This window comes from Cuculus canorus, chromosome 2 (assembly GCF_017976375.1).
Source record: "Cuculus canorus isolate bCucCan1 chromosome 2, bCucCan1.pri, whole genome shotgun sequence".
In the NCBI taxonomy this organism is placed as follows: domain Eukaryota; kingdom Metazoa; phylum Chordata; class Aves; order Cuculiformes; family Cuculidae; genus Cuculus; species Cuculus canorus.
This window is the reverse complement of record NC_071402.1, coordinates 102,863,739-102,887,593: the sequence shown is the minus strand read 5'-3', so window position 1 is coordinate 102,887,593 and position 23,855 is coordinate 102,863,739. Positions and strand designations below refer to the sequence as shown.

The following is a 23,855-nucleotide window of genomic DNA, read 5'->3' as shown; positions in this document are numbered from 1 at the left end:
TATAATAATCTTATTTACTTATCATCAATCTTGGATTATTATTTTAGTAATGCATACCATTAGCTACTTTAATCTTACATTCCATTATTCTTCATTGTTGTGTCCATATTGTATTGAAATATAAAAAGTGATAATTCTGTTTTGCATGCCTTGCAAAAAAACCTCTAAAGAAAATATGACAGCAGGTTTATAATTCCTGTGCATGTAGTGATTAATACTTTGTAATTGGGTAGGCTTTATCGTACTAATATTGAAAAGAAAGCAGAAACTTTTTCTGGTAAGTGAATGGAATAAATCAACTACATGGTTTTGTTTAAAATGGCTAATTCTGTAATATTTCATTATCAAAACTTAGATAAAAAGGAAGTGTTCTGTAAGACTAACGCTATGTTTATCATATAGCTGGCACTTTATAAGTAGTGAAACTGAAAATATTTATCATTTTTGTGGCAGTGAGCACAGTTCCTTCTTCTTTTGTGCATATGGCACAGTATCTCTTTGGATGTAAGGCAAACAAGGCCTTAGCAGATAGCCATGAAACAGTTAAAACACCCTTGAGTTTAAAAAACTATCAATGTTACAAACAGAGACAGAGATCCTTTTCAGTGCTGGTAGCAAGTGCATGTATCCTGACATGGAAATTAGTTGGTTATATTGTTTCATGCCCACAACAGGGATTTAATTTGTCCAGGCAATAGGTTTTTAAATGACCAGTGTCAGTCCTTTTTGGAGTCTTGAGTATGCTCGATACTTCAGCTGCAGTTGCTGTTGTAAGCATTTTACAGCATTTATGAGGATGTGTTCTTTCCATATCCTGGCTTTGTCATTCTTCTCTGCTTTAAATATTTTTTTCAAAAGCACAGTCTGTCCCAAAGGTTAGTTCAATTTGACATGCTGTAAGTTGCTCTTTAAATTGCTTCCCTCTTCACAGAGTGAGTATTCTGTACTGCACATCTACCCTGTTATGCGGAGCTATCCTCCTACAGCTGCTCTCCAATAAAACAGCAGATTATAGTCTTACTAGATCTACTCTTTAGGTGCAGCCCCTGAATAACTTTTGAGAAACCATTTTATTTAAGTTCGCTCATTGACCATCTGTTTTAAACTTACTCAAAAATACAATGTGAAGAATGGCACTTGAGATTGCGGTACATGTCTTCCTGTCCTTCTTGGGGTCTGGGTTGTTACCTTATTGTCTTGCTTTGAGCAGACCTCCAATTTCTGTTTTCCTAACAGTTTGGCTTCCCCAATAGTGCTCACATGTGTGATTAAACATTTTATTTTCTCCTCTTTTTTTTTTTTCTCTTACAGTTTTGTCCTCCACACACAGTTTCTCTCTGTATCCAATTTTCTTTTTTCTATTAAATTTCTTTGTCAGCACTGATGCACCCAGTGGTGCACAACCAGTTTAGATTGTGCCCATATCAGATCTACTGACTTTCAGGCTACCTTCTTATTCCCAGTTCAGCCATCAGTACAGCTATTAAAGCTGCACAGGTTCCTTCAACTATTTCCTTGCATACTGCCCCACTCAACTGCTCCGGTCTGTTACTTCCTCAGGAAAATATTTGGATCTTTACTTTCAATTTGAAATAGAGATTTGGAAGGTGTTATTATTTGGCTTGCTACAGCATCATCCATATAGTATGTTTCAACTTATATTTCAAAATGAAAAGTTATTTTAAACTAAAAAAAGAGTCTTTCTTTTTAACATGTAATATGACACATTTCAAGAATTTCAACATGTTTTCCAACATTTATTTGAGTTGAGATATTAATCGAGTCTGGCCCTTTCCTCTGAACAGTCTTTTTCAAGGAGATGTCAAAAATTTCATGACAAACTGTCTGGAAAGCAAAATATTGTGTAGTTTTTTGGGTTTTTTTTTTTCTTTTCCTGTTCTGTTTAAAATAAAACTTCTAAAACTATATGCCAGCCTGTCCTTACTCTCCTGGAATACTAAGTGGTAAGCCAGTTGCTTGAGCTGTTTCAGAACCAGAGCTGGCAGTATGCTACTGTTTGTTTCTTTTCTGGCTTATGCTTTGTGTGCTGAATTTCCAAGTAAATTTTTGTAACTGAAATATAAAGCCTTGCAAAATCAAAACTGAAATACTGATAGAAAGTGAACTGTGGTGCCCAAATTACAGTGCTTGAAAAGCAGAAAAATAGAAACAAGAGCCAATAAACTACTCTAAATTAGAGTCTATCAGTTTTTCTATAGGGCAATCACAAGGCTATTTAAGTAGAGTAATAGATTCCCAGCAATGAACTATTTGTGACTAAAATTAAGCATCTCAGGACGATGCATTAAAATTTTTACAGTCAAGTACGTGTTCTTAAAACAATTGTATCCTCATTCTTACAGTTTCCTTAAAAACAGTTTTAATAGGAATTGTTTTCTTGAAGGCACCGCCTGTTTTCAGAAGCTTGAAATCGTCATCATTCTTGAAATAGGCATGTGTGTATGTTTATGCACAGTGAATGTAAGTGAAGGTGTGTAAACGCATGCACATGCATGCATATATCACACCTATTTATTACTTCAACAGCAAGTCTTCTGTCTTCAAAACAGTTCATTGCACAAGTTCTAGGTAATAAATGAATTGTTTATTACTGCATATACCTGTTTTCAGCAAACTGAAAATGAATGGAGTAGTAGGTTGTGAGTAGATCATTGTATTGGTGTATTTATCACAGAGCTGTGACTGCACTGCAGCAATGCTGCTATTTCATTGGCACATCTTTGCTTTTGATGTCTTTAAAGTAGACTACAACACTCACTATATTGACATTTATAAACATGTTTTAGAGTTTCTATAAGAGAATAAAATACCAATGTGAACTAAAGACACACAAAACCGGCAGCGGTATAAGTCAGTTGGACCTATGTGTTTTCTATTTTGTACATGATATTTTAGCTGAGCATATTGTTATTTGTGGTAGATGGCAGAACGACTGCAGTATAGGAGGAAAAGTGGATTGTGTAGATTTTAGCCAATAATAAAAATATTCTCCATTATTATCTGGAGAGGAATAATGTAGTGTAAAAAGATAAGTCATTTCTTTGTTAATATTTATTATCACTATTGTTCCTGATGGCTGCAATGATAAGAAGCAAGAAATATTTACACCCTTTGTAAATATAAATTAAAATCATTTTTTTCTGATCCAAAAATCTTGCAGGCTAGAAAGATGATAGATATGAACAGAGAAAGGGGGAAGGGTTACAAGGCAATATGCATGTTACATTGCCTTAAATAAATGATGAACACACATCATGAAGGTTTGTGGTTGTATGGGTCAGCTCAGGGAGTGTTTCATGTGAAGTAAATAAAGAAACCATGTGTGAATGTCATCTACATCTGATTCGTTCAAGGTTGATCCAAGTCAAATTTCAGTTCATGATTCAGAGAACCTAGTCTGTATGTCCTTGCCAATACTTTGCAAACTAGGAGTCTGTGAGGATGTACAGCAAGAAAAGCATGCTGGCCTCAGCTGTTCCTCTATAGTGTAAGTAAATATAAGTAAATGTCGTGGTAGAATTATTTTTGCTTAACTGAGAAATAAGGAAAATTTGATTCTCTCGGAGGCAGGAGAAATTAGCATCCTTGACTTATGTGTTCTGCTAGGGATTTAATAATGAAACTTGCATTTGTACCAGTTGTCATTAATAAATTCTCAAAAGTGTTAAATTCTATTTCACATTTGCTTCATTGCATAGACTATGTGTTTTGCTGTACTGCCAGAACTATGGGGGTTTTTTTGAAGGGCAAAAACCTTCACTGTTTAGGCAGAAAGTGTTTTCTATACTGCTTATAGAGCAAAATCTTGCCATCATATAGCTAATGGAGCAATCCACTGGAATCAACAGTTTTCAGTCTGAATATTAGTGAAACAGTCACAGTTTCTGTCAAGACATCAGGGCTTATCCTAACTTTACCTCCAAATCAGTCCTTGTAAGATAATTGATCTTCTAAGAAAGCTTCCAGATTGTGTTCATCACAGTGAAGAAAGTGGCTATAGATTCCTGACAGTAATGATAATAAAGACTAAAATACAAAAAGATAGCATTTTAGGTGAAGCACAAGTCATTCATGCCAGGCAAGAAAAAGACAATTTGTTGTTGTGAGTTTTTTAGGAGTACCACAATTTTTTATTATTTTTAAATAAAATCATTTGTGCAATCTGCACTTTACAAGATCAGCACCATTTCTGTAGTGCTAAATCATGTTTTATCTGAAGTTTCCTTCAAACCACAGAGCTATAATAACAGATGGGACATTGACTTTCAATATGTTCCACTCAAAACCTACCAGTTATGAAATACAGCTCCATTTCATTATGTGATAGCCAGATTAGTAAAATAGGATGCTGAGCCAAGGCCATACTTACATCAATAGTAGCTGATAGCATCTTATATCTCCATGACCATCAAGGTGATTAATATGCTGTAAATTTGCAAAGCAAGACATATTTAATAGGTTGTGCTTTTTGCATAATGTGCATCAGGATTTTTGTCATCTGTCGGAAGATCAACATGAGATAGCTGCTGTCCCTGATTAAGACACTAGAGACCAAAACAAGTAATACAAAAGATAGGATCTGTTTTGGTGTGTGCCAAAAAGTGGAAGAGTGTCATAGCCAGGGGCAACAGCCCATGCCCAGTTTTGATTGACACAGGCTTTAAGATAAAATCATCCATCAGTTGTATAGTCATCCTTATTAGTGAGTAGTTCTTTACATTACAGGAAGAAATATAAAGTTTTCTAATTATAAGTCTATTTAGTCCCCAAAATATAAAACAAAATTCTGTATTTGCCTAGTTATTCAATGCATTACTCGTGTTTAACAGAATTCATATAATAGTCCCTGCTCTGTCTTATTTAGGCTGCTCGCTGGTCTATGTGTTCTGATAATTATAATCTTCCAAAGAACAAGAAAAAATTTTGCCATATGTCTAATATGGATTACAAAATGAAGTTAATGTCATAAAATCTAAGAAGCCATAGCTGATCCAACTTGTAAAATGCAGAAGTAATAAATAATTAACAGGACACTAAAGAATCAATTTTATGGTTTGTTCTCAAGCCCAGCCACTATGTTCTTCTTTACCTATTTGAAATAGCAAAAGAGAAGTGGTTATATGAACACAAAATTAATCCAGTCAGATTTTGAACAGGGCAATTATTGAACAGGTTTACAGATTTCTTCAGAAACCTAATGAGTAAAAACTATGAGAATCTTCTGGGGATTCTCTGCGCTTAACACATCTTCTCACATCCCCAAGAGGACTGAATTGTTCCACATTGGCACAATTAGGTTAGTAACTAACTGCCATTTCTTCTACAAGGTTGTCTAAATAATAAATTCAAATACACCAGTCAAAAAAATTGTTACACAGAGTAGCTCTCATCTGCTCTAGAAAGCCTTAACCCAGCACAGTCCACTTTGCAGCTTGGTCACTGGATGTAGCCCATAGGTTGTTTTACTGCAACGCCCCGGAGGAGATGAAAAATAGCTAAATAAGTATTGCCCAATACACCATTTCTTCTTGCCACAGCTCTACACAGAGCTTGTCTCCTGCTAACATGAAGAAATTGCTAGGGACTGACCGAGGGATACCAGGGCTGGGAAATTCCCTCTTGTTAGCACCTGTAGTGGATTCACCCTCTCTTGCTTCGGTTCAGCAAAAGTGACAACAACTTGATTCGGACAGAAGTAAATGTTCAGCCTTCAGCCACCATACACCCTAGATTATCCATAACAGATGCAGGAGGTTTTCAGCAGCAAATGCAGAAAAATGGGTTGTCCAGCTCCTGCTAAAGTGAAACCAGTATCATTTTATTTTAAGGAGCTGAGTGAGATGTTTTGAAAATTAAAAATGATAGAAAATAATTATAAATCTCTACATTGTCGTATAAAAAATAAAACTGCATAAATCCAAGAGGATCACATAATCCAAATGAGTTAATCTCTGTGTTTTTCTTTATGCATTAGTCCTTCATTAATTGTACTAATGGAAACAGCTTAGAATAGTGCCTTACAGGTCCAAAGATAGCACTGAAAAACTGTTTGGCAGCCTTTTCTGGGAATATGCCCTAAAGGAATTTTACTTAACCAAATGTCACTGTATATTTTAATACTGATTTTCTCTTTGTAAATCACAATCTTTAAAAATGCCAAGCATTTTGTTTTGATCTACTGACAGAACGATGTTGATAATGTCCACCAAAGAAACATGAAGGCCTTGTGTTAAGTGATAAAGCTGGGTCCTTCTTGGTTCAGGAAGGATTGTTTAGTTCTGCCATTATTAATTATATGCATCTGTACACAATTAGGTTAGTAGACGGCAGCAAATGAAACTAGTTTGGGAATTATTGTGAATCTGAATTAATTTTAAAGTCTCGCCCATCTGCTGTTTCTGTTGCCTTGCATATGAATTTCAAATCCTGTTGCTAAAAATGTCAAAGTCACTTTAAACATTTGTTACATTGTAAGAAATAAGAAAGAATCTTAAAGGTCAGATCAGCAGTTTTTACTTAGGACACTGAAAATCAGGGATTCTCTGTGGAATGGGTAATTTTAGTCTGATGTTGATACAGTAGGATTCTGTGATAGCAATATGTCCTTAATTGAATTATATTATTGTTCAGTACTACTTTTGCTACTTACAACGTGACAAGTGGAATGCATTCTGTTGCTCATTAAAGAGCAATATCACTGCAAAGAGATGGATATGTTTAGAATATTTTTGTCATTTTTTTACTAGGTAATAAAGTTTAAAGTAGGTCTTTTAAGTAAGCTACATATATTTAGTGATTCAGAATACCAGGTGAAAGCACTGGTTTTTTTGCTCTTACAAACTATTTTCCTCATGTGTTGTTTTATGGATCAAATCTGTTGTGGTCTTCTTGAGCAGTTAGGTAACCCTGTACAGTAAAAAAAAGGTTAAATTTTAAATGCATTTTAATAGTCTTTGTGTGGATGTGGATGATGATAGATAGTATTCTCAACAAGGATAGCAGTAAGCATTTTGAAGGATCTCTGCAAGAAATGGTGATATAGGCTATGGATTTTAAGAACTTTGAAGATTATAACAAAGGCAACTAACGGAACCATACTGCAAGACCATTCAAAACAAGCTGATGATGGTTAGTTCTGAGGCAGAGAAAAGGTCAGAAAAGCAGAACAGAAACAATGAGGGAGACAAATGAGAGGTGAGGTGTAAGCAGCAGCAAGATTAAATAGGGATTTGATGATGAGAAGGAAAAGATTGAATTTCACTTTAAGAGTAATTCAACCCAGGTTATTTTCCATTGCAAAAAGCTCTGAACGCTTTGTTCTGCTCTACAGAAATTCTTATGCTGCCATTATCACAGCAGCATTTGAGTTCTTTTCCATACGGTAGTGGGCAATATGTGTCAAATATCTATTGTACGTAGTTCATTCCTTCCTTTTGACGTCTCGGGTCAAGGAGGTCAGGTGCACAGGTGAGTGTTCCAGTTCGGTGGTGTTTCTTGGCTTGGTAGTTTCTGGTTTATACGTACAGAGAGCTACTTTATGTTTAGATTATATTGACATACAAGCTGTATTTTGCACTTAGGTTAGAGATAGGAAGTGTGATAGCAGGAAAGGAAAAGCTGGGAGAAAAAGGGGAAAGGTCTCTTATACAGCAGAGAAAAATGAGATTCATGGTGTTTCTTCAGTCCTGAGGGACTTTATTTAACAAAATGTGTGTGGTCATCTGGACATTTGGCTTCCTGCACAAAATAACATTTTATCTTCCTGCTCAGATGAACTCTAAACCTAAGAGCTGGATTGAATTACTCTAAACATTCAGCACTATTTGCCTGAGGAAGCTAGTTAATGTATTAAATATCTTTGCCCTGGTGGATACAGTCCTCTAAAAAGACTGAGGTAGTGACCTAAACCTATTGACTTACAGAGGTTAAACAACGCAATGACCACAGTCAGAGAATATAATCACATAATGAGGAACTAAGAAGCTGAAATAAATGCTTTCTGATGGCGTATGAAGTATCTGAATTAGAAAGGAGTCTGGAGTGGTCTCTGTGGTCAATCTCCTGCCTTAAGGCAGGACCAAACAAGCTTAAGTCATTCTTGATATATGTTATTTTGAGTTGTTCTTAAAATACCTTTTACCAGTAGTGAACCTCATTGCATTTTTTGGCTCTTCCCTGTTGCATGGACCTGGTAGGTCATGGTTAATGGCTCAAAACAGGTGGGCCTCCTCCCAGTGGCAAGAACGGGAGTGCCGGAGAGCATGTGGTGTTTGCACTTGCCTATTGGGGACTTGCCCGGGCCCCAGTGAGGAGCTGGGACAGAGAGCTTAAAATTCCCTGCAAAAGTCTGCAACTTAGAGTTGTGCTGAGTTGTGTTGTGTTGTACACCCACCATCTTCTGTATTCTCTGGACAAAGGAACACGTGTTGTGACACACAGAGTCCCTCAGGTGGTGACTATCTCTCATCTTTCCTATTACTTTCCTTTCTACTTTTCTTTCTTTCTCTTTCTTTCTTTCTTTCTTTCTTTCTTTCTTTCTTTCTTTCTTTCTTTCTTTCTTTCTTTCTTTCTTTCTTTTTCTTTCTTTCTTTCTTTCTTTCTTTCTTTCTTTCTTTCTTTCTTTCTTTCTTTCTTTCTTTCTTTCTCTTTCTTTCTTTCTTTCTTTCTTTCTTTCTTTCTTTCTTTCTTTCTTTCTTTCTTTCTTTCTCCCATTCTCCCTTTCTCCCTTTCTCCCCCTTTTCTCTTTGCAACACATGCGGCTGCAGTGGGCTGTAACTGGCAGGTTTGTTTTGATTTGAGTTGTGACCATGGCAACATTAAGGCTCTCTATGCCGCTTTCGTGGTTCAGTTAAGCAGATAGTTTAAGTCTTGCCAACTGTCGGTGAGTGACAGGCTGTTCCAGTAACATTGGCTGCTGTTGGTTTTTCCTTGTCGGTGCTTTGTTGTGTGTAGGTTGTTTGAGAATTTGAATCCAATATTCTCAGGGTGTGCACCTTCTTTAGTTAAGTATCATTTATGCTCCCCTCCTGAGTGATTTGTGTCACTCTAGTGCCATGCTGGGATAAAGAACTCAATTCTTTAAAGTGGGCTGTGACACCTATGGACATTTGTAAGAATTTGTAGCCTTCCAGTTTCCAACAATATCATTTGTATATTGAAAATCACCCATTGCTCACTTCTGCTGAATATAGTGTGAGGATTTCTTCATGGCTCTCTCACATCACTGTCCTTCTTATACTCATATTATGAGATCCATTTTCTTTTTCTTCCTGTTTTGTTTTTTTTTTCTTGTTGGCTATAGTATGGTGGGTTGACTTAAGATCACTCTACCATTTGTGGTAGAGATGTAAAGATGGCAGAGAGAAGTAACATCATTTAGTAGCCAGTTTTCGCTCTTGGGCAGTGTAGGGGTGGGGAGAAGCTCAGTGGTTTACTAGATATTTGTATATAGCATCTCTGAGGAAATATTAAGTCTTAGGCAGTATTAAACCTTCAGTGCATGGATAGACTATTTGTATGCCTTGTGCAAGTATATCTCAGCAGACAGTGAAGAAAAAATTGTAATACGCAGGTTTCTTTCATCTTGCTGGAAGATCAGAGTTGCAATCTGTAGTTTTAAAGCATACAAAGCTGATGTAAACACATTTGTTAAAAGTAACTTTAACCAGCATTAATTACAGGTAAAGTGCAAAAAAGGCCAATTTTCCAAGTGGTTTGTTGAAAAAATACATTAAATACTTTCACTAAGGAAGGCATTTTTGTATGTCATGAGGAAAGGAATGGAATATCATGGGCTTTAGGAATGGAAACTTGGTTTATTTCTTTGGTCTGCATTGTAAAGGACTGGAAAAGAAGAGATATCCTAAAGACTGCAGTTACAGTATGTAAGATAAAAGGATGTGAAAGTCTGCGAGTTGGCTCCTACCACAGCTGACAACAAGGTAACATTATCTATACTAGTTATTACTGAGGAACATTGCTACTGTTCCTCAGATTAAATATTACTAATAAATCAACAAATAACAAAGAAATGAAGGAACAGCAATTACTTAGAATGATAAAAGAAAAAGCAGGCACCATGGATACACCAAAACTAATTAGATAATAATTGGGAAGATAGCCCTGCTTCATAATTCTCATGTCATGTTGCAGCACTAGGAAAAAAACCCAAACAAATGAAAAAGCATGGTTGTGGATTATTAGGTGACAGAGTTAACCTCATGTAATTTAACAAATGGAAAGAGAGATCCAGATCACTAGACACTTATTAATCTGACTTTAGTAGTCTTACTAAGCTTTTGAAGAAATGAAGAAAAGAACAATTAAATACCTGGAAATAAATGGAAGGTAGAATAAAATGCAGCAGATGTTTATCAGTTATTGATTGTTCATGATTAACCCAATCTCCTTCTCTAGTAAAGCGCAGTAGCTATTTCTCAGACAGGAGAAATGCAATAGATCTAGTTTGTCAGATGTCAATAAAACATTTGATAAACTGTAATGTTGGAAATTATTAGCTAAGCTAGGGAAGATGGGGTTTGAGAGAGTAATTGCAAAGTGAGTTTTGAAGTGGCAAATGAAATCACATCACAAGTTTTACTGGTGGGTTAACAGCTGTCTGAGAGATTAGAGTCACACAGAGCTCAGTGCCAGAGCTGATACTGTTCAATGCTTTGACCTTGGTTCAAAATTAGAAATATCTTGATGAAATGTGCTGATGATACAGATTCAGCCTATAAAAATAAGAAGAAAAATTTTGGTGGCACAAGGGAAGTTAATAGTGCAGGGTAATGCTGTTGACAACAATAACAAGAGTTTGTGTGTAAAGATGGAGCTTGTTGATTGGAGGTGATTGAAGAGAGGAAGAATGGGAATGTACAGAAGGTATATGATGTACTGAGCAATCTCAGGATGACTGTGAGCCACTATTCTGAGGGACTCAGGAAAATGCAAAATAATTTCAGTAGAGAAATAAAAAAATGCTGATTGACTCTGAAATAAAAAAACATTGGTAAATGTTTTTTTATTCCTCCAGAACACTCATTAGGTCACAAGTGAAACTGGGAACACAGCTACACGGAAGAAAAACAATAGAAAATCTATTCTTTAACAGCAGACTGGTTTTCATAAAAACATACACTGAGAGGTTATGATTGTTCTCTACAAAGTCATCAGATGCAAATGCCAAAGAACAAAATTTGTTTAAGACACGAGTCAATGATCCTAAGTAAAATACCAAACTAAACAGCCAGTGTAAACTGTGCATAAATTTTGGGGTGGAAATTAAGAGGAAGTGTATCACACTTGAAGGGATGAACTTCTAGATCTGCCTTTCAGAAGTACAAGAAAGTTCTCACAAAGAAGTTAGCAGGATTTTGCAAGCACCAGTAATTAAACCATAAGTATCCACAGTGAAAAGGGACACAATTCCATGACTAGGAACTTAACATCCAGTTCTCTATTTTGTGGCAGCTTCTAACTTCAGAGCTTGGTTCAGGAGAGAGGTGAGGGTTTGAAGTTATTTTTTTTCTTTATGTCATACCTATAGCATACCTTATTCCTAAAAGGAGACTTAAAAAAGGATTTGCTTAGAAACATAGTTTTTAATATAAATGACCTGCAAACAGAGCATGCATTAATCTTGGGTGTATACATTTTTTGTATATGCTAAATGATAAGCACAAAGTAGATAAACTATATGATTGTATATGCTTACATAATTTTTAAAATAGGTTTCTTAGCAAGATATAGATTTAAAAAACATAGGCAAACTAACTTCTATCTTACCAGTATTCATAGCTTACTATCACTCTATGGCAAGAAAAGTGTTTGAAAGATAATGAAGTTTAAAGTTTAAAATTATATTCCTCTTGATACCTCTAATGAATTCAAAAGGGGGATTTCTGGAATTTTTATGTTCTGGTTACCTAAAATTTCCTGTAAACTCAATTATAGTGAGTAAGGTTTATCCAAAAAGTAGACAGATGAGTGGCAGATTATATTATATATGTTTGCTAACAGATTTAATGGAAAATAAATCTTATCATTCTATCTGATAAAATAAACTAAAAGAAAATTGAGAGTAGAGGGAGGACTTAAGAAAATTAACGGAACTGGTCTGATTTAAACTCTGTTTAGCACTAATGTTAGGATATTATTTTTTTCTTATTTCTAACTACATCATATTTAGAACAAGGACAGCAGATGAGTGAAAAATGTTGCAGATGCAGGCTAGGCTAGTCCAACCATCATACTAGAAGTATAAAATTAACATCAAGCAGTTTGCTGAACACTCTTGTTTTCATAACTTAATACGTTCCATTAAATGATACAGATAAATATCTGATTTTCATATTTTCCTAGGTGAAGTTGTTTACTTCAGTTACACAGTTAATAATGCAGTATCTTTACTAGTTATGCTACAATAAAAGTAAGTCATATTGCACTAAAATGTGAAACTAGTTGCTGGCATTATGTGTGAGACTTCATATAAATAGCTGTCTCAAATATTTAGATCGGTCATTGGAAAAATACTTTTAAATTAGTGTATGTTCTGATGTAAAAGAAGAAGAAAATGTGTCAAAAGCAGTTATTTTGAATGGCTGGAAAAAATACAAAATTGTATTCAGATTTAGGAACATTTCTAGGTGTTTATTCACTTGAATAACAGTTACTTTCGTGAGATTATTTTTGAAATGTTACTGCTCTCTGCTTTCCCTGCTCTTGTACCCACCAGATCTAGATTCATATAAATGTTTTGGATGTTTAGAAATGTGCTATTATATGCTCTTGTTTTTCTTCTGCAGTGTCGAAAACACTACACGAAGTCATCACCTATTAGCTGAACAGCAGTAATCATCTCTGTCTCTGCATTTAGCCTGCCACAGTTACCAACAAAAATGAATTTGCTTAAATCATGCTGAAAATGTAATTTATTGAACCGTGATAATTATCTCAGATAGTTCCACCATATTTTACAGTGAACAAAAAAAATTAAATGCTTTGTTTATTGCTTTAGAAGAGCATTTCCAAAATAAGCCAGTATTTTGTTACATTTTTGAAAAAGTAGAAAGAATGTGTAGCCTTGCATACTACAGGCTGATATGGGGTGAAAGACATCTGTATTGTGTGTATTCTGAGATACTTGTACTGGCATGCATAAAACTAAAAATCTTTTATAAATGTTCAAGTCTTTAATGCATTTCATGATAGAGGTTATTCTTGGTAGTTGGGTTACATAAGACAAAGCTGTTAGTTGGAACTTCAGGAGACAGGGCACCATAAGCTTATAGGGGGTTCGCCCAAATACTTTCAGTTTCAATACAGATGAAAGAAAACCTGTCATTGGGTGTTATTTAATAGAGTATTGCTAAACCTTGCATGGCAATGATGAACTTAACATTTATTTTAGAGATAAGCATACTTTGTAATGCATTTATGAAAATATTTTGTTTGTTTAATATGGGGTCTCCTAATTTTTATTTTTAATGTCTGCTTCAAAAAGTATAGTTCATAAATTAGATTTGACCAACTCAACATGAAAGAAAAACTCCTTTAGTCGTTGATCAAAATTGGGAGAACCTGTGCTGAGTCTGACTGTATAGGATTTAATAAGGAAAAAAAAAAGATTATTTGAAATGATATTTTGAAATACCCTCAAAGAAAAGTAATATAATAGTTTCAAAGATGAAAGTACATGGTAATTCCCATTTTTATCTGTTTTTGGCAGAAAAGAAACTGGCCAAACTCAAGTATTTGAAATTGCCTTTGGTTAATATTTCTAACACTAAATACATGTTCTGCTATAACTTTGTTTTCACTGTTCTACTTTTCCTTTCGCATTCCTTCTGCTTTCCAACGACAGTGTAGCTGAAGAAGAAAAGGAAGTGGGTGGGAGAAAAGTGAACAGCACTTGCCACAAATCCCTCTGAAGAGAATTTTACACCTTATATATTCAAGCCTATTGTTTGTTTTAATAATGCAGCATTAGTAATTTTCATCCTAGCCAGACGGCAACCTGCCTACACTTTATCCCATTGCTGGCAGCAGAAAGACAAGCAGCAACTTGCTGGCATTCTTTCTTTAACTTTCAGTCACTCGTGCAACTGGAGTCCTTGAGGCATGACATTACCCGCACAGCAGGAGGAGGTGTGACTTGTGATGTTCTTTTTGTTTTGACAGATAAGTACCAGCCATACGTAGATTAGAACCCTAATTTATGATGGGTGAATGTATTCCACCTTTAGTGCACTTTTTGGATGTTTATAAAAGGGCTACAGCAGAGCGCCTATGAATCATCTTCTGTGCAGTTGTGTGCTCAGACACAAATTCAGTTAATCTGCCCAAAATAACAAGGATTAATTACCAGGCAAGGACACAATACACTGCTTGGGCAACTTGCAATTTAGCTGCGTGTAAATCTTGATGTTCATTTAGTTATTTCTTTCTGTCTTTGCATCTCATCCTGACAGGTGTGTGCCCAATCACTGTGAACACGGTGGCAAATGCACCCAGACGTGGGAGAGCTTCAAGTGCACTTGTGATGGAACTGGATACAGTGGCGCCACTTGTCATAACTGTAAGCCATCTGCAGTTTCAAAATTGCAATGAAGTAGGGAACACTCTGATGTCCTTTGGTTGAGATAAAGGGTCAAAGTCTTTCTCTCTGGTTGTTAAAGATCCTAAAGTTAGCTTAATCATACTCTACCTTATCTAAATAGGGAAATGTTTATATAGCACTGTGCTATACTACACAAGTGTCCAAAGTAGGACAACTGTCTTAGTTGGGTGTTCTGAGCAAACATTCTCAGCCATTGCATACTAAAAAGTTTCAAATGGACACAGTGAATCTGCCCTAAGATGTTGGAGAGAGCTGCTCACTGCGGCTAGAGAGACACTGGCTCAGGTTACAGATCCTGAAGCACGTTTATATAATCATTGGCCATTCAAAAATCAAGTTATTTACTCTGTTGTTTCTCAAATAAAAATATTTCCTATGAGGTCCTCATGTCTCACACTTCTTTTTTCTGTAGCAAACAACTTCTTACTAGGGAGGAGAGCATAAAAATGCCTCTGAATAGGTGAAATGTTAAAATTGAAGCCAAGATCCATAAAGACAGAAGTTTATATTACTTTATTATTGACCTTAACTACAGCTGTGTAAAATTTTATTACGATAATTGCAGAATTCTTTCATTTAAAAAGAAAACAAATCAATTTCTATTTTTAAGCATTGTATCAATGTAAGAGGGAATGTATTTTATATAATAACTATTATTGCATATCTATGTATTGAATGGCAAATTTCCCCATTGTCTAGCTACTGACCTGGTAAAACTGAAAGACTTAAATGGCAAATGATAGTTTATTAAAAGAAACATTTAAAGTACTGATGCATGGAAGAGAAATCTCATGGGCAGCCCATTTTCCGCCAAGAGTGAATGTCTATAGGCGTGGCTTGGGATTGCATCTAAACTTGGAAAAGAAAACATTGATGGTATATTTCAATGAAGCAAAGACAAAAACAATCACATTTTTCTGAATTTATAATATTTTTAGAGCTTTGGCTGATTACAACCACTTGGAAAATGTGGTTCCTGCCTGTGCAATAGGCTGTTAGGATGAAATGCAGGGATGCAAGCTCAGTAAAATAAGTATGTTTTATTTAGTGAGCCTCTGAAAATAACAATAATCTGTCAGAGGAAACTATATCATGTTAGATCCAGCAGCCCTCCAGAGATGAGACTGCTGCAGCTCCTTTCCCCAGAGGCTGAATGAGTAGTGAGGCTGTGAATGTATTCCTAGTAGGCACGCACCCATAGAGCCAATAGACACCACCTATAGATACGTACATGTCTGGCCGTCCAGATCATAGACAGAACACACAGATGCACACAGCAGCAACAGCTTATTGGTCCACTACTGAGAATATATATCCATACACAGTGGATCCTTCCAGTGGCTCAACTCAGGCACTCTGTAAACCCAGTGGCTGGCCCTGGATCCCAGACTCTGCTGTTACTAATGCCTGAACACTGGGTGGTCTGACAGGGTATTATTTGTGCTCCCTCTCCTGCCCTTGTCTCTCCTTGTTTGTTTGTGGGTGTGCAGATGAACTTTTAAGACAGAACTTGACATAGTAGAGTTTTCTTATTGAGTCCCAAATAGAAGTAACAAGGACAAACAGATGGCATCACTTTTCTGAAATCACATTACAAAGGAAGGAAATAAGAATCCCAGGAGCTGCAAACATTTCTCTTAATGGGATTTTTACCTGTCTTTTATGGATAAAGCAGTACAGTAAGGCAAGTAAAAGGCACTGCTGGACTGCCATGTCAAAAGGGTGATTTAGAGTATATTGTCCCATCTCTAGCTATGGAATGGATAAAGTGTATATGATTGTAGCTGTCCAGGTCATTTGGAGACACATTGTTCAAGAAACTGTACTTTTTTAAATTCAGGCATAATTTCTGACTTAGATGGCAATAAGATTTTGTTTTGTCTCATTTTTGTGTTTAAAAAAAATTTGTCTTTACCATGTATGTTGCTATACTTTCAGAAGTCTTCTATCTTATAAAAGAAGGGCAAACAAGAAGTTATTCATTTGATAGACATCTGGTTAGAATATGAGAAGTTTCATGACTCTTTAAAGTATAGAATTTAATGTTACAAAAATGAATGAAAACAAAATGAAACAAAAATTATAGTGTCGAGCTACAGACTGAGACAACCTTAAGTCTGTCTTTATTAAGCAAGCAATATCTAAGAGTATTTACAAGATCACTTTCCAGCCACGTTCACAGTACTAGGTATAGCTGCAAATTACAAGATTTGTTGAAGCTTGCCAGAGGTGGTTGTTAGACTGTCCTGTGATCTGAGATGTAAGCTCCGCTACGATGATACTGACCCTATCTGTCCTTTCTTACTTGTGTAGTGTGTGTGTGCGCTTGGACATGTTTGGTGTGCTGCCTTGTACTTTTGTGTTCTGATATTTGTGATAACAGCAGTACAGAAGAAATGCTGCAGTAGGAGGGATGTTGAATAATAACCGGTGCGTAGTATAAAAGTATAAAAAGTAGCTGAAAACAGTATTAAACAGCATCGTGGGTTGTATGAAAGGTTATAAAATGTAGCAGATGTCATTATTCTATGGAGCAGGAAATTGTTAAAGTGCAGATAGCACTTGTTCAGTACTGTTTCACTTAAATGTAAGATCGTTTTACAAAACAAATGTTATTATACTCTAGAGTAGTATATATATTTGTTTTCTCAAGGTATGTTTGTGCAGTGGGTATATGGTTACAACAGGGCGTTTCTCAAAGAAGTTGTAGTGAGGATTATGTTAGTGGGGATTGTAAGTCCATTGTGGATGATTTTAATGATTTTGAATTTTGCTGAACTTCACAGAATCACAGAATCACAAGGTTGGAAAGGACCCATTGGATCATCGAGTCTAACCATTCCTAACACTCCCTTAAACCATGTCCCTAAGCACTTCATCCACCCATTCCTTAAACACCTCCAGGGAAGGCGACTCGACCACCTCCCTGGGCAGCCTGTTCCAGTGCCTAATGACTCTTACTGTGAAGAATTTTTTTCTGATATCCAACCTGAACCTCCCCTGACGGAGCTTCAGGCCATTACCTCTTGTCCTATCCCCTGTCACTTGGGAGAAGAGGCCAGCTCCCTCCTCTCCACAACCTCCTTTCAGGTAGTTGTAGAGAGTAATAAGGTCTCCCCTCAGCCTCCTCTTCTCCAGGCTAAACAACCCCAGCTCTCTCAGCCGCTCCTCATAAGACTTGTTCTCCAGCCCCCTCACCAGCTTCATTGCTCTTCTCTGGACACGTTCCAGAGCCTCAACATCCTTCTTGTGGTGAGGGGTCCAGAACTGAACACAGTATTCGAGGTGCGGTCTCACCAGTGCCGAGTACAGAGGGAGAATAACCTCCCTGGACCTGCTGGTCACACCGTTTCTGATACAAGCCAAGATGCCGTTGGCCTTCTTGGCCACCTGGGCACACTGCTGGCTCATGTTCAGTCGGCTGTCAACCAGCACCCCCAGGTCCTTCTCTTCCGTGCAGCTCTCCAGCCATTCTTCCCCCAGTCTGTAGCACTGCATAGGGTTGTTGTGCCCCAAGTGCAGGACCCAGCATTTGGCCTTGTTAAACCTCATCCCATTGGTCTCGGCCCAGCAGTCCAGCCTGTTCAGATCCCTTTGCAGAGCCTCCCTACCCTCCAGCAGATCCACACTTCCTCCCAGCTTAGTGTCATCTGCAAACTTGCTGAGGGTGCACTCAATGCCTTCATCCAAGTCATTGATAAAGACATTGAACAGAGCTGGACCCAGTACCGAGCCCTGAGGAACTCCACTTGTGACTGGCCTCCAGCTGGAGTTAACTCCATTGACCACCACTCTCTGGGCCCGGCCATCCAACCACTTTTCAACCCAGGAGAGTGTGCGCCTGTCCAGGCCAGAAGCTGACAGTTTCTGCAGCAGAATGCTGTGAGAAACTGTGTCAAAGGCTTTACTGAAAGGAACAATATTTTGTTTTAATGAAGAAATTTTTTTCAGTGAATTTTGCTTTCATCAGGGAATTCAACACTTTCCTTAGCTTTTGACCTTAAACAAGGCAAGGCTATGCAGCCTTGACTGAATTTCAGATCACAATTTTAGGTTCACTTAAAGCTGAAATTCAAAGTCATAATATATTTATAGTATGATAGTGAAAACAACAGTCTTGAAAGATGAAGAAAGACGTATTCTGGGGCTGAGATGTAGTGGAAAACCAACAGTTACAGAAGGAAAAATTTTAAATAAATAAATCTGAAATAACAACTTTTAGTTCTTATTATCTTTCCAACTGTATGAAACAAATACACACACCACTTCGAAATAATGAAATAATTTGCTTTTTCATAATAAGGCACTGTTACAGGAAGGCTCTTCATCTTTCAAAGACACACCAAAATCTCCAAGCTTTGTATCCCCTGTCTTGTTATTTGTCAGAGGTTTAAATTCAGAGAAGATGTGTCTAATGTTTCATCCAGCTGCAGCTGGGTCCCTGGAGCTTAATATTCAATTAACCAAAAATACTAGAAAGTAATATCTCTCATTGCCAGATTTCTTTTGGCCAACAGATATTCATTGCCCAAAGGAATGCTGTGGCCTGGCAAATATCAGACTAGGACATTGATTTTATTATTACACAAGGATAAAATATAAATGAATGTATTTACTTAAAATAATTACTTACAGTGATGAAATAGTTACAAAAATTATTTAGAAATTAATTGATAGTGTTATAATTAACAGTGTTATCCTTGCTCATTTTATTGTATCGGCTATGTTTTAATCCCTAACTAATTAACCTTTACAGCCTACCAAAGGCTGACCTGCTGTGCAGAGTTCTTAAAGTGATATTTTTCCAGATTGTATTGGTAAATGGTTCCTGAAGCCTTTGATAACAGGAACTTATTTTCCTTATTGCTCCTCATCTCCATTGTGATCTTCAAGTAGCACTTTTATAGTGCACTTCACGTAAGTTATAAATCTAGTTTTGGGCTATAATGTTCTACCTGTTGTTTACAGCTTCTTTAAAATAGAGTGGTATAAATTTAAAAATCATGTATTGAGATAAGTGGAGATCATTCAAGCTCCTTTGTCTAAAATTTTTAATATATAGGTCAATGCATTCTTTTGCTAGAATCTGCATGTAAGAGAAACACAACAAAGGATGTACTGCAGAGTTTACCATAACTATGATGTATCTATCTAGCACTTCCTGCACAAACTTTCTTGGATTTAGGAAGAAGCCAGGAGAACCTAATCTGATCATATTTGCCTTCTCCTAATGGTTTCCAGTAGCATGAAAGTCCTGTTTGGACTTAAAATATTAATATTAATTGTATCAAGTTTTGCTCATATGAGAAACAAGTTCGGTTCTTCTTTCAATTTCAACATCAAAAAAATGCTGTCCTTACTTTTACAGGTGTACAGTCCCCATTCCTTCAAGAATATCAGACAGAAAATGGTTTACTTATAAATCTTCAGTTATTCCATAAGAGGGACTTAGATTCAGCTCGCAATCAGTTCCCTGTTAGTTCTGTCAAAGCAACAGGAAAAATACAACTTTGCATACTCTTGTCAGTAGAAGAGGCATTGCATCGGAATATACAGAGAATGGAACTCTGTTGAGAAAGACCACAAACAATTTTTACATTTTTTTGGATTGGCAATGTGCTGTATTTTTTTTTTCCAAAATGAGTATTTGAAACTGTGTAGTGATTTGTGGTTTCAATTTAAAAGACCTTGATCTCTGCATTCTCTGGCTTTGTCTCCTCATAGCATGTTGTGAATAAATGTTACCCTGTATTTTGCAATGTGATTCAAAGCTAACGAGGAATAAAGCACTAGTCTTCTCTTGAAATGATAAGTCTCACTAGAAGTCTAATGGGCAGTGACTTCCCCCTCCCGGTGAATATAGGCCTTCTCCCTAAAATGAAATATTACTTTAATAATGACTTTAGTAGTACCTAGAAACAAACTTTGCATAAGAAACATTTGTGTCACACACTGTAGAAGCCATGATAATTTGGATTGCTGTTTATTGCCAAAATCAGTAATCAGAAACATAACTTTAATTTGCATAAGCAGATCTTCATCAAGACCTCCATGAATTAGCTGGTAATAACTGATTTTCCTGTATTTCCATAAATGAGGAAGCACATGAAACACTAGACTTTCTGCATTTAGAGTCTAAATGGGAAAGGATGACACAGCAATGATATTTTCCTGTCACTAATTCGGGAAATCAATCTATAACAAGAAAGCAAATATGTAATTTGGCAAAAATATGTTCTGACCTTTACTATAGGGAAAAAAAAAAGAAGCTGTACAGGTGTATGCTCACCCCAAGCAAGTAGAGTATGATGTTCTGCTTCACCACAGACAGGATTTCTGAGATCAACATGGTTATTCTTTGCAATCTCAAAAAGATTTTTTAGAAAAGGCAAAGGCCTCGCAGTTTCACAACCATATTTGATCAGGGAAAAAATAGTTCTCTAACAAGTCACAGACTATGTGTATAGAAACTTTTTTGTTTCTTACGGTTTAATAGGGGGAGGAAGATAGTCTAAATAAAGAATAGAAAAACACTTTTACAAAAAAAGTCTGTTATAATTAAACATAAGTAATGTTACAGGCTGTCTTACTTGTTCAGCCTAATCTGAGTGAAATTAGACAGACTGTCCACTAGTAGTAAGGTTATTTACGTTCTCATGAATCAGGTTGTAAATACACTAATTATTCTCAAGAGAATGTACAGGCAGTCAGTGTGCCTCCAGGCAGCAGCAGAATAATCAACTTCAGTAGGTAATCTGAATGTGGAGTGTCATTACAAAACATGGAAAAAAACTCAACTTTTTCTACCATCTGACAATGAAAGTAGTGTGTATCATACTGGGTGTTACTGAAAGGCATTTAAAGGACAATGCAAACATCAGGCATGGTCAACATGAGTTCACAAAGTCCTTCGTATCCTTCTACAATAAGATCACGATCCTAGGAGATAAAAGGAAGGCAGTAGATGTAATGTTTCTGGATTTTAGTAAGGCTTTTGGTACTGTCCCTCACAGCATCGTTCCGGACAAGCTGTCTAACAAGTGGGTAGATGATGTGCTGGATGAAGAACTGGCTGAACAGTAGTGTGCTCTGGCAGATGAGAGGGCAAAACACATCCTGAGGTGTATCAAAGCATAACCAGTCAATCAAAAGAGGTCATTCTCCTGCATCTATCAGGGGAAGTTCAGATCAAACATCTTTACTGAGGGAGTGGTCAGAGCCTGGAACAGGCTTCCTGAAGAGGTCGTTGAGGCCCCACGCATTTAATAAGCATTTGGGCAATGCTGTTAATGCCATGCTTTAACTTTTGATCAGCCCTGAAGTGATCTGGCAGTTGTACTAGATGATCGCTGTAGGTCTCTTCAAACTTCCCCTTCCCTCTGCTCCCCTCCCTTCCCCTCCCCTTCCCTCCACTCCCCTTCCCTCCTTTGTTGTTAAAGAAACTTTAACATATTAAAAGTATTTTTCCATGGTATACCACACTCTTTGGTGATTAGCTCTTGGGTCAGTGTGGAGAATGCATAATAATTTGATGGTCAATACTATCAGCTGCAGACCGGAATTGTCTCATCTGTGCTCAGGAAGAGACTTATATTTATGTCATCAAGGAATCACTGTTGATAGAAGCTAGTTTTGTTTTTCAGCAGCCTTCAACATCAGAGCCAGAATAGGGTTTCCAGAACCTGTATGTAAAAGCTAACTCTGTTTATATAGCCCTGCGTTAAGAAAGAAGAATTAAATATTTACCCAAGAGGATAAAATTGGAGAGAATTATTTTTCCTAGTACATTTTTAAGATAATATTTCTATCCTGTTTTTTAAGAACTCTCCTTAAAATTGGAAGATTATATTTAATCAAAGAAAAATGGAGAAAAGGGAAAAAGTGAAAAAAAAATAAAGTGCAACTTCCCAAAGAAAGATATCAAATTGAAATTCAAACAGTCTTTCAAGAAGAGTTCAAGTTTCTCAGAAAAAATTGGGAGGGACATCCTAGCTTTCTGTGTGACGAAAAGCTGAATGCATCCAAGTTTGCTTGCTTTTTGAAGAGGAGTAAGAGAAAGGTGCTTATGCCTGTTGGACTTTACTAATGTTAGTTTTCATTCAGACCCTCAAAGAAACCTGCAGTGATTAGTTTTCTTTCTCATCCTTTGCTTCCAAAGAACCTAGTGAAGTTTGGGTGCATATTACCTTGCATGGCTTCTTTAAAAGACACATTTAGTCTTTTCCTGTGAGACAAAGGAGCCAAGCACAGTTTACAAACTGTATAAATTTTTTTCACGGTTTATAAACATTTTTCAATGATGACAAAAATTGTAATGTGTCATTTCATGGTTTGGCACTCACTTTACAGATGTAATTCCCTATAGTGAAGAATATATGTTACATCAAGCACTAGTATTTCTAAGATCTATATAAGCATACACAGAATGTCCTTCAAAATTGTGTTACAAATATTTTCTAGACTAGACTTTGAGAAATCCCTCATTTAAGTGTTTCTGCCTATAGATGGTAAAAGAAAAAAAAATCTTAACCATCTCTCTTACATATTTATCAAGACATCCAAATTCTTGTTCCATTTAAAATCACGCTGTGCATCAGTAGAATTGCTGAGTTAGTCTTGGATTGGGCTGTTTCTTTAGCACGTCTACCTTTTAGTTCTACCTTTTGGTTCTACCTTTTAAAACAAATTAACAAAACATTAAATTCAAGTTTTGATTTCTTTTGTGAAATATGTAGTAAAATATTTAGGAAAGATTTGTCATTTCTGTCATACCAGGTATCAGACAAATTAGGACAGCTTTTAATGTGATTAAATAATAGTGATGATTTAATATAACTAAAGGGGAAAATGACACTGTTATACACTGAGTACTAATAATGGAAGGACATAATATTGGAAGTTTAGTTCTCAATTGTTAAAAGATTAGTGGAGGAACACGAGATAAGACAGAAGATATAAAACAGAAGACACTGGATATTCACTTTTTAATAGATAATAAATCCACTGTACTTACAACTTTGATCATTTCAACTAAACTGTTGGGCACATCTTATCTGAGTGGGTTTAGTACTGTGTTCCCAGCCTATTCAACCCTTAAGTCCAAAACAAATCTTATTTTTAGCATTTAAATGTTGCATTGTCCTTGTGCGTGCAAGAGTTTATCAAATCCTACCCCATCATCTTTCTGAGCTTAAGCATATGACCACTTTTCTTA

The 23,855-nt window shown here is 36.4% G+C and overlaps 1 protein-coding gene across 1 annotated transcript in view; it reads left to right on the top strand.

Moving 5' to 3' along the window:
* Nucleotides 1-23,855, top strand: part of CNTNAP2 (contactin associated protein 2) — a 1,069,322-nt gene that overhangs the window by 695,033 nt on the left and 350,434 nt on the right. Inside the window, exon 11 of the mRNA XM_009568467.2 lies at nucleotides 14,493-14,599. Coding sequence (XP_009566762.1) covers nucleotides 14,493-14,599 — 107 coding nt within the window. The remainder of the gene's footprint in view (nucleotides 1-14,492; nucleotides 14,600-23,855) is intronic.